At 39.5% G+C, this 12,525-nt stretch overlaps 1 protein-coding gene across 1 annotated transcript in view; it reads right to left on the bottom strand.

Moving 5' to 3' along the window:
- Positions 1–9,074, bottom strand: part of LOC117489201 (TATA-box-binding protein-like) — a 15,363-nt gene extending 6,289 nt beyond the window's left edge. The window contains exons 1-4 of the mRNA XM_034138375.1: positions 8,772–9,074; positions 1,290–1,347; positions 1,110–1,218; positions 937–1,024 (exon numbers count right to left, since the gene is read on the bottom strand). Of these exons, the coding sequence (XP_033994266.1) occupies positions 937–1,024; positions 1,110–1,218; positions 1,290–1,347; positions 8,772–9,074 (558 nt within the window). The remainder of the gene's footprint in view (positions 1–936; positions 1,025–1,109; positions 1,219–1,289; positions 1,348–8,771) is intronic.
- Between the last annotated feature and the right edge of the window lie 3,451 nt (positions 9,075–12,525).

The following is a 12,525-nucleotide window of genomic DNA, read 5'->3' as shown; positions in this document are numbered from 1 at the left end:
CGTACATTAACAGGTTTATGATATCACTGCCCCGTCTAAGACACGATCTGACTTTAATTACATTTGACTCGAGTGTTTCGTCAACTTAATGTGTTGCTTAAAATAATACTTCTGCATCCAGTATGTGACACTGAGAGTGTTGCACGGCCAGATACGGCTCAGCTGACTCAGATAAGGAGATATATGATACATTATGATGTGATATGATATGAATGATAATGGGACACATCGACGTCTGCACTCACAGTGCCGCGGACTGTACGTAATGTTACTCTGATCCGGTTACTTATGTCGTGGCAGATATTTAAGTAAGCTTTCTTAACGCTAATGTTATAATAGTCAGATTGCTCTGAAGATGAGAGGGGATATTCTATTAATGTTCACGTTCACACAGTCAGTTGATTTTGGCCGGCCGTCTTTCCTGCAACGGCAGTTTTTCTGTATTTCCTCTATCCTGTAATATGAATTGATAGCTTTAAACTCCGCACACGGAGCTCTGATTGGTCAGCAGGCGGTGAGCTCTGATTGGTCAGCAGGCGGTGCTTTCACTGAGTTGATCTCTTAGCCTGCAACCTAACCTGCTCCCGAGCAGGTTAGCCGCTCAGCATGTTACCATGGAAATCTAGCCCGCTAAAAAGAGAACCAGCGTCGTAGGACCGGAAAGCCCGAGATTTCCCTGAATTTAGCCGGCTAAGAGAAAATCCAGCTTTGTAGTACAGGCCTCTGGTGTGTGTTCTCAGGTGTGTGTTCTCAGGTGTGTGTGTGCGGGTGTGTGTTCTCAGGTGTGTGTTTCAGGTGTGTGTACCTGTGGGTTGTGTGTGAGGTGTGATCTGTGTCAGGTGTGTGTCTCAAGTGTGTGTGAGGTGTGTGTGTGTGTGTGTGTGTGTGTGTGTGTGTGTGTGTGTGTGTGTGCGTGTGTGTGTGTGACGTGTGTACCTGTGTCATGTGCTGCACGTTCCACAGTTGCCTAGCGATGATCTTCAGGTCCAGAGAGCAGCCGAGCTTCACTGAAGCCCAAACGTTCCTGTACACAAACACCGGACTCTCTCAACAGCCCCTGAACACACCACGACCACAGGTGATACATGAAGGTGTGTTCAAAGACTCACTGAAGCTGTGCGACGAGCTTTAGAGGCGGGGTCACAGAGGTCACAGGGGAAACATCCTGGATCTCTCCTGGGGGATTCTGGGAGTTGTAGTCCAGACTGCTGCTGCTCTCTGGAGACAGACCGTTTTAGAAACAGAGCAACTGTTGTTGTTGTTGTTGTTGTTGTTGTGTTTGTATCTACCTGTGTGGTCCTCCTGCAGTTTGAGAAGCTCCTCCTCCTCCTTCTGCTTCCAGGAGTCCTGTCACAGCGACAGTGAGCATTATTCATCTGTCAAAACTTCTTATCTATAAGACAACTGTTTTATTTTGTATACATTTAATTGTATAATTTGTATTATTGTGAGATTTCCAAACACTTTTTTACTATTATTATTATTATTATTATTTATTGTGCTATTATTTGTTATGACTTTAATGAATTATTATTATAAATATTGTTATAAATACTAAATATGTGTTTGTACTTTTTTGTGATTATTTTTTATATATTTAAATGTTTTATCCTCTAATGACATTTTGACTTGTAAATAAATTGCTTGTCCTTAATAAACATTATTACAATAACTATATATTATTTATATTCTAATGATTATTATTGTGATGTGTTTCTGTCTCGCCTGTACTCACAGCTGATATGTATTGATCGAAGAAGCGCTCCAGCATTGATTCCTCCATGAGCTCCAGAGTAAGTTATAAAGTGATATACGATCAGCTGACTCTCAACAATATCTTCATTCATAATAATATGTTGTTTACTTTCAAACAGACAGGGTTGCTCGAGGTAAACAACAAGGACATGATGTTGTTTATTTTCAAAAATAATGACTTTTGTGTAAAAAATGTTATTTAAAACTATTTTTATATTTTCTTTTAATGTCTTTAGATATTTATTTTAAAAAGTAATCTTTGATCCATTGAATAGGAAGCAATTGGGAAAATAATTTTAACAATGTTTTAAAGAGAACAATACAGCTGAATTAATATTCTAAAAAATAGACTCTTTTAATTAAATAAAGACATGTACGACAACAAATGTAATAAAAAAATGCTTCTAATTGTACATTATTTATATTATGTGTGTGTTTCAGGTGTGTGTCTCATGTGTGTGTGTCAGGTGTGTGTTGTGTGTTTCAGGTACTGTACTGTATGTGTGAGGTGTGTGTCTCAGGTGTATGTCTCATGTGTGTGTGTCAGGTGTGTGTCAGGTTTGTGTGTGTGTGTGTGTGTGTGTGTGTGTGTGTTTTAAAAATGCTTATAATTGTAAATTACTTTTCTTATTTTTTTGTATCCACATTTAATTATTTACTTATTAATAATGTTTTCTTTATTCTCTTTTTATTTACAAATGTTGTTAAAATATATTCCAGCTATCTGCTTTAGCGCCCCCTGCTGGTGGCGAAACTCACAGCATGCAGTCCTTCATTCAGATATATTATATATACTAGTATATCTATTTTTTCTTTTATAAACATGTTTTCTATTCATGCAACATTTCATTTACTAATTTGAAATATATCTTATTATACTTTTCTCATATATTGATGTTTCTTTAGCGGGTTTTTTATGGTATTTATTCATAATTTAAAGTGTTTTTTTAGCTGATTCACAAACTGTTTTAAAGTTCAATTTTTTGTTTTAGAAGGAGGGGACCATCAAATATGGGTTAATACAATCAATCAAGTGTGTGTGTGTGTGTGTGTGTGTGTGTGTTATTCTTGCTGCAGATGTTTATCCAGTGGAAACACAAACAGCCTCTTCCTGTCTCCTCATCTCCCTCTGACATCAGGACACTTTTATTTATCGCACAAACAGAAACAAGAAACCCCCAAAACTACAAGAAGTATTTTCTTCTTATTCCTTTTCCACTCTGCATTTCCTTTCCTCCTCTCAGTATTCATAGTGGTAGTAGGAAAGTATTTCCCCGGTACAGAGAGTGTGTGTTGGTACAGTATTGAGGGTGCAGAGTGCAGTGGTGTAAAGTAACTAAGTACATTTACTCAAATACTGTACTGTACTTGTATGAGTGCTTCTTTGTAGAAAATACTTCTTAATACTTCTACTTTTACTCAGGTACAATATATGAGTACTTCTACTTTTACTCAAGTACAAGATCTGAGTACTTCTACTTTTACTACAAGTACAAGATCTGAGTACTTCTACTTTTACTCAAGTACAAGACCTGAGTACTTCTACTTTTACTCAAGTCCAAGATCTGAGTACTTCTACTTTTACTCAAGCACAAGATCTGAGTACTTCTACTTTTACTCAAGTAAGATCTGAGTACTTCTACTTTTACTCAAGCACACGATCTGAGTACTTCTACTTTTACTCAAGCACAAGATCTGAGTACTTCTACTTTTACTCAAGCACAAGATCTGAGTACTTCTACTTTTACTCAAGCACAAGATCTGAGTACTTCTACTTTTACTACAAGATCTGAGTACTTCTACTTTTACTCAAGTAAGATCTGAGTACTTCTACTTTTACTCAAGCACAAGATCTGAGTACTTCTACTTTTAATACAAGTACAAGATCTGAGTACTTCTACTTTTACTCAAGTAAGATCTGAGTACTTCTACTTTTGATCCTCTGGCAGAGTGTGTGTCAGTACAGTATTGAGCCTCTCCCAGATGTGTGTGTTTGTGTGTGTGTGTGTGTGTGTGTGTGTGTGTGTGTGTGTGTGTGTGTGTGTGTGTGTGTGTGTGTGTGTGTGTGTGTGTGTGTGTGTGTGTGTGTGTGGGCGGCTCTGCTTGCGGTGTGTCAGTGAAATGTGACTCCCTCTCTTCTCTCTCAGTATTTCGGGATGTTTTACACGTTAGCGGGCGAGCAGATGTTCCTGGAAGAGAAGAGGAAGAAGAGAGGAGATTTCTGCAGAAGAAGAAGGACTCTGAGAAGGTAAACAGTTAAACTCCTCTCAAACAGCTGATAGCGGGAGTTAGAGAAAGGTTTAGAGGTTAGAGACAGTTTACAGGGTTTTATTTTCGCTGACATGACGTTTTCTTGAGTTTCTGCGGGTTTTCACTGGTTTTCTCCCACCGGATGTTCCCATTTTTAATGACAGACTAACAATAACATTAGCCACGTGGTAACCTCCTCCGTCACAACTGAGAAGCATTAGGTGATTTAAGTTAAGCTAGTTAGCATTACTGCCTTTTAAATAACCAATACATACTGTTAATGTGACTTATTATCATACCACTCACAGTGTACAGCCTTTCTGCTGGAGATACAGTATAACCAGTATAACCATGGCAACAGCACTAATTAGTTACCAGCTAATGATAAAACCAATGCTAGAAAGCTAAAAACAAACTAGCACTTATTATTATGAGCAAGCTAACACACTACTACTATGTTACCAGCTAGCTAACAACTAACTAGCTAGTTAACCAATTTATTAACATATTGATGTAATTCTATTGATCTTTTAGCACTGTCATCTTGAGACAAACGTGTTTTGTGATATTAGGCTTTATGAATAAACCTTGATAGGATTTGATTAATGTTGAGGCCAAATACATGCTAACTAACAAGCTAATAAGTAGGGTAATCTACCAGCCAGTTAATTATTTAACAAGGTAATGAAATTAGCTTTAATCCCAAATACTAACAAGCTTTTTCACAAGATAACTAGCTATCCAGATAAGCTAATGTTGCTAGCTTATCAATGAGCTAATGTTACTAGCTTATCAACTTAATAACAAGTTAACTAACTAACTAGTTAATTGTAGATCTACAAGCTGATAACTAGCTTGCCGGGAACAAATGAACAAGTTGTTGTACAAGCTAGCTAGCTAACACAATGCTGAAAACAAACAAAGATATTGTTATAAATAAGCATGCTAACCAACTACTAAATATTACTGTTATTAGCTGATTTTACTAGCTTGCCAGAAACAAACTAGTAAGCTAATGCTACCTCCTAGATAACCAGCTAACAAACAAGATGATATTACTATTACTGTGTCATGCTACCTAATTAACTAAAAAGCTAACTCCAGCTACTGACTCATTATTGTACAACACAGATACCAGCCAGGTAACCCACTGGTTATAATTACCTAAAACTTAGAACACTATAAACAAGGTGATTTTAATGTGTTCAGAACTGGAATATGATTTAAATGACATTATGTGCCGCATTCCTTCAGTTTTCTTTCAACCTGTAGCTGTTAGCTTTGTGAAACACCTGTACTGTGTTACTGACCGTCAGCTGTTCCTCTCTCTGATCCAGATATGGCAAAAGTACACATCCTTTACTCAAGTAGAAGTACAGATACTCCTGTTTAAAAATACTCTGGTAAATGTCTTTACTCAAGTCAAAGTAAAGAGGGCTTTGAAATGTACTTCAGTAAAAAGTACCCATAACTAGCAGCTGCTTTAAAGAGTACCTGACCTCCCTTTATATTAATAGAACAATAATGTCATTGTTAGCTAATGAATGTTTCCATGCTGAACAACGGCAACATGACAACGTTTTCATTGGTCCCTCTTCTTTAGAGAAGACCAGGAAATGATGGATACACGGATCGTGTTCAAATCAATAGGCACGCAATGACTCTAAATAATAATGATCACGCCACCAAACACACATTCAAACTAAAGGAACCAGCCTGTTTGGAAATGAGAGAAGTAGAAAGTACAGGTATTTGAGTTCAACATGTGAGAAGTAGAAAGTACAGGTATTTGTGTTCAACATGTAAGAAGTAGAAAGTACAGGTATTTGTGTTCAACATGTAAGAAGTAGAAAGTACAGGTATTTGTGTTCAACATGTAAGAAGTAGAAAGTACAGGTATTTGGGTTCAACATGTAAGAAGTAGAAAGTACAGGTATTTGGGTTCAACATGTAAGAAGTAGAAAGTACAGGTATTGTGTTCAACATGTAAGAAGTAGAAAGTACAGGTATTTGTGTTCAACATGTAAGAAGTAGAAAGTACAGGTATTTGTGTTCAACATGTAAGAAGTAGAAAGTACAGGTATTTGGGTTCAACATGTAAGAAGTAGAAAGTACAGGTATTTGGGTTCAACATGTAAGAAGTAGAAAGTACAGGTATTTGTGTTCAACATGTAAGAAGTAGAAAGTACAGGTATTTGGGTTCAACATGTAAGAAGTAGAAAGTACAGGTATTGGGTTCAACATGTAAGAAGTAGAAAGTACAGGTATTTGTGTTCAACATGTAAGAAGTAGAAAGTACAGGTATTTGGGTTCAACATGTAAGAAGTAGAAAGTACAGGTATTTGGGTTCAACATGTAAGAAGTAGAAAGTACAGGTATTTGTGTTCAACATGTAAGAAGTAGAAAGTACAGGTATTTGGGTTCAACATGTAAGAAGTAGAAAGTACAGGTATTTGGGTTCAACATGTAAGAAGTAGAAAGTACAGGTATTTGTGTTCAACATGTAAGAAGTAGAAAGTACAGGTATTTGAGTTCAACATGTAAGAAGTAGAAAGTACAGGTATTAGTGTTCAACATGTAAGAAGTAGAAAGTACAGGTATTAGTGTTCAACATGTGAGAAGTAGAAAGTACAGGTATTTGGGTTCAACATGTAAGAAGTAGAAAGTTCAGGTATTTGTGTTCAACATGTAAGAAGTAGAAAGTACAGGTATTTGGGTTCAACATGTAAGAAGTAGAAAGTACAGGTATTTGGGTTCAACATGTAAGAAGTAGAAAGTACAGGTATTTGTGTTCAACATGTAAGAAGTAGAAAGTACAGGTATTTGTGTTCAACATGTAAGAAGTAGAAAGTACAGGTATTTGGGTTCAACATGTAAGAAGTAGAAAGTACAGGTATTTGTGTTCAACATGTAAGAAGTAGAAAGTACAGGTATTTGTGTTCAACATGTAAGAAGTAGAAAGTACAGGTATTTGTGTTCAACATGTAAGAAGTAGAAAGTTACAGGTATTTGGGTTCAACATGTAAGAAGTAGAAAGTACAGGTATTTGTGTTCAACATGTAAGAAGTAGAAAGTACAGGTATTTGGGTTCAACATGTAAGAAGTAGAAAGTACAGGTATTTGGGTTCAACATGTAAGAAGTAGAAAGTACAGGTATTTGGGTTCAACATGTAAGAAGTAGAAAGTACAGGTATTTGTGTTCAACATGTAAGAAGTAGAAAGTACAGGTATTTGTGTTCAACATGTAAGAAGTAGAAAGTACAGGTATTTGTGTTCAACATGTAAGAAGTAGAAAGTACAGGTATTTGGGTTCAAAATGTAAGAAGTCAAAGTAAAAAGTGGTCAGAGAAATAAGTAGTGGAGTAAAGTACTGATACCAGAAACATGTACTTAAGTACAGTAACAAAGTATTTGTCCTCCAATACCTCCCCCCTCTCTCTGATCCAGATATGGCTGAAGATGTCTCTGGACTCTGATAACTCCTGTGTTCTGTTGTCATCGCGAGGCTCCAGGACTTCGTGTGTCTTCCAGAACGAAGACGAGAAAGATGACATCCAAGGAGTGGGAGAGGAGAGGTAAACAGTCACCTTTACATCCATATTTATGATGTGAACATTCATAAACACACCTCCGCCCCTCACAGACTGCAACCACTACTATTTAGAAACATTCATGGCTATTTGACCTCCATCCTTTGGTTACTATAACCCTCTATGAACACACAGTTAGAAATACACTACAGACAACGTGTTTAGACTGTATGTGTAAATATGCACATTGCCTCTACGACCTCTGCCTCTACGACCTCTGCCTCTACGACATCTGCCTCTACGACATCTGCCTCTACGACCTCTGCCTCTACGACCTCTGCCTCTACGACCTCTGCCTCTACGACCTCTGCCTCTACGACATCTGCCTCTACGACCTCTGCCTCTACGGCCTCTGCCTCTACGACCTCTGCCTCTACGGCCTCTGCCTCTACGACCTCTGCCTCTACGACCTCTACGACCTCTGCCTCTACGACCTCTGCCTCTACGACCTCTACGACCTCTGCCTCTACGACCTCTGCCTCTACGACCTCTGCCTCTACGACCTCTGCCTCTACGACCTCTGCCTCTACGACCTCTGCCTCTACGACCTCTGCCTCTACGACCTCTGCCTCTACCACTCTTATTTATCTGTCGTTGTACTTTGTATGATGAGAATACAATGATAATGAATGACCTCCACACACACACCTGATAATGAATGACCTCTACACACACACCTGATAATGAATGACCTCCACACACACACCTGATAATGAGTGACCTCCACACACACACCTGATAATGAATGACCTCCACACACACACCTGATAATGAATGACCTCCACACACACACACCTGATAATGAATGACCTCCACACACACCTGATAATGAATGACCTCCACACACACACCTGATGATGAATGACCTCCACACACACACACCTGATGATGAGTGACCTCCACACACACACACCTGATGATGAGTGACCTCCACACACACCTGATAATGAATGACCTCCACACACACACCTGATGATGAATGACCTCCACACACACACACCTGATGATGAGTGACCTCCACACACACACCTGATAATGAATGACCTCCACACACACACCTGATAATGAATGACCTCCACACACACACACCTGATGATGAATGACCTCCACACACACACCTGATAATGAATGACCTCCACACACACACCTGATAATGAATGACCTCCACACACACACCTGATGCATCCTCTGCTTCAAAGATGACGTGTAGTGTTCTGTGTTTCTGCTCTTCAGCGTCCTGGAGATGCTGAGCTGCTCTAAGTTCTCCGACCTGGAGACGTGGCTCTGCATGCCGTCCTCTCTGCTGCTGCCTCGAAACCTGGACTCCACCTGCTCCTCCTCGTCATCCTCACACAACTCCTCTTCATCACATGCATCCCAGCCCGCCTCCTCCTCCTCCTCCTCCTCTTCCTCCCCCGCCTCCCAACGCTCCACCTGCAGCGATCCTGGAGAGATGCCCCCAAGGTGAGATACTTTCATAATAATAATAATAATATATTCAGTTTGTATAGCGCCTTCCAAGGGACCCAAGGCCGCTTCAAATGAAATAAATAGCAGTAGGAGTGGAAGACTGTAGGTGCCATAACGCTACTTAGCCCAAGTTCATTATTTGTATTATTATTATTTGTTTACGTCACTTGTATTGGTTTGTTGAGCACTTCCGGTAATTGTCACATGGGTGTGGTTTGGGTTAGGGTTTGGGTTATATAAGTCACTTGTTTGATGGGTTAGGGTTATATAAATCACCTGTTTGATGGGTTAGGGTTAGGGTTATATAGGTCACCTGTTTGATGTCCAGTGCGGATGACAGAGGGTGAGCCATAGTTACTATGTTATGATTTTGTTTATTAAATATCCTAAAACTATCTTGCTTCAGTATGGACTTTCTCTTCGAAAACGCGTCACAGTTTATAGCCAAGCTTAGCCTCTCGGCGACTCAAACTGAACTGTGGTTTTATCCCTTTAGAGCAAAATACACAGACTCAAATACACAGTGGGCCAAAATAAAGAAATGGGTGCTAGTGGAGGGCCGGACTGGTTCAATGTTTATTAAAGAACTTATTGAAATGAACTTATTGCACATATTAAACCTGGAACTAACAAAGCTTCAATTATTGCCTATTCAACATGAAACATTAAATAATCAGTAGCATTCATTTCTTATGGCTCTATCTCCAGAGTCATTTCTTATGAGTACATTTCTCCACAGGCCAACAACAGCTTCAACAAAACTATTTCCCTCAAAGAACAAACCAAACATGCCCTGTTGTCGTGAGAAAAAAAGTGCAGAAGGAAACATGTGAACTCAGTGTGCTGCTCTGTGATGCTAGCTCAGATACTTGGCATCTCATCTTGGGTGCAAGGTCATCAATGTTTGGGGTCAGGCTCTGAGCTGAGGAGACCCTCAGGATGGAGAGAAGGTGTGCGTGCAATATACCGGCGATAATAGTAATTAAAAATTATCCTGCGGACCGAAAGTAAATCCACCAAGGGCCTGATTTGGCCCCCGGGCCTTGAGTTTGACACCTGTGATGTAGAGGTAGTTTTATAAAGGTCTATTTGGGTCATTGTTGGTAAAAAAGGTTTTAGACACAGAGCTGATGAGGGGGGGATATTCCAGGATACATTTTGCACACATTTTAAGAAACCCCCCCTCTTATCATCTCTGATATCAGAGTGGTTGATTTAGAAATAAAAAAACATTTATTGAAATATTGTCTCATATTATAAAAACAAAGAATCTCAGAATTTCAGATTTAAATTACATTTTTACCAGAAAATAATCAATGAGACATTTTATAAAATAGTTTCTGGTTTGTAAAGAAACATATTGTTTTAAAATCCGTTTTTCTTTGTTGTAATTTTGAGTTTTTGATAAATGTTTGTAGCTTTATACATTTCTGTGTTTCCTGTGAGTTTCCTCTCCATGCAAACAGAAAAACCCTCTGATATTCTCTGATATCAGAGGGGTTGATTTAGAAATAAAAACACATTTAAGGATGTTCTCTTATTATAAAAACCAAAAACCTAATAATTTCAGATTTTCCATAAAAAAATCACTCAGAAAAAAATCACAAATACATTAGTTTGGTGCTTTATACAAAAGATGTGTGTGATATCTGAGTGTCCTCTCCTCTCCCTCAGATCATCAGATGTTGACCCCCCCCTCCTCACCTCTTCTCTGGGGGGGGAGATGCTCCTCTCCCCCCTCCTCTCCTCCACCCCGCACAGAGGGGTCAGGAAGAGACGCCGGATCGCTGCCAATCCTGGAGGGTTACACTGGACCCCTACAGGTAACACACACACACACACACACACACACACACACACACACACACACACACACACACACACACACACACACACACCACACACACACACACACACACACACACACACACACACACACACACACACACACACACACACACACACATGATGCATGAAACGATGGATCTGCTTTGAGCTCAGTGAAGTTCATACCAATACATAATCAAATGCTGTCCCTCATGGAGGACTCTTCTTCTTCTCTGACTTCCTGTTTATTTCTCGGGGCTTCACTTCCTGTTGTTAGCTCCACCCGGCAGGAGAATGATAACGAGCTTCCTGTCTTCAGATCTCAATCTGATGTTCGGAAATATCTCGAGGTCTGAGGAGGGAAGGGTCCTGTACTGTAGGTCAGGGGGGAAACAGGCACATCATGGAAAACACAAGATGGATGTGTGAGCTTTCCAGCAATAACTACATTTGACAAGTTCATTTGATTACATCGTGATATCTGTTTGCTTCACCAACAAAGAGACACAAGATGCTAACTAACCAGAAAAGAGACTCACTACAACAAACAACAAGACCCGATGTAACCAAAGAGGCAAAGAAAGACCCACCATAACCAAATTAAGTAACAACATAACTAATAACTAAATAATCATAATTAAAAACAGACATGAAATGACCAAAGAAATATGCAAAAGAGAGTCGAATCAATCCTCAAGGAGACAGTCTGAAACATGCGTTCATCTACAGCAGGGCTTCTCAAACTCCGGACCGAACTGCAAATCAATCCGGACCGAACTCTGTGTCCATTATACAAAAAATAAAAATTATACAAAATTTAAAAAATTAAAACTTTCAGATTCTGATGTAAATTAATGTATATTTTCTTGTGTCTGACGCGTTGTGAGAATGACCGTGCATATATATGTACTTGTGTGCGCGAGCGTGAGTGACACGCATTGCAGACCGCAAGTTAACCGCAAGTTTACCTTGACTTTCTAATGCCTTGTTTGCCGAGGTTCAAGGCGTTGGCTTCAGACAAACAGTGACATTTCTCCCACTAGTTCAAGCCACGTATGTATGTTTTGAATATGTGTGTGTATACGCCGTTTGCCGACAGGCGAGGCAGGCAAGTGCTCGGACCAGAAGGGGGCCCCCAAAGAAGGTAGATTAAGAAGGTCCACAGCAACGACAACATGAAACACCCTTTAATTTACTGCAACGACATGTCGGGAAACCCCCTCAAGGGGGCCCCATGCATAGCGCGCCAAGAAACTGCTTCTTAATTTCAGTTTCGTTTCCGCTCCGGCGGGGGGGGGGCTTTACTGGCATTGATCCGGACCAGTGACCTTGTATAAAATTCACAGGTGGACCTTTAATAAAACAGTTTGAGTACCCCTGCTCTACAAGGTGATGAAACTCTCATCTCCATGCATTCATTGATGGTCAGTCTGGATGTTATTCTGTCTCTCCTCCACCAGGGGGAGCCAGGACTCCAGAATACACCTCGTGATTTCCTAATAGAGACATTTATTTATATATAATATAATATATAGAATTATGCCATTAATTGATTTCATCTACCAAGTGACAGACTAAGTAGAGGGACGCTTTAATAATAATAGTAGTAGATATTTGCCTTTCAGCTCTGCAG

Source organism: Trematomus bernacchii, unplaced genomic scaffold (genome assembly GCF_902827165.1).
Source record: "Trematomus bernacchii unplaced genomic scaffold, fTreBer1.1, whole genome shotgun sequence".
NCBI lineage: Eukaryota > Metazoa > Chordata > Actinopteri > Perciformes > Nototheniidae > Trematomus > Trematomus bernacchii.
This window is presented reverse-complemented; position numbering and strand designations above follow the sequence as displayed.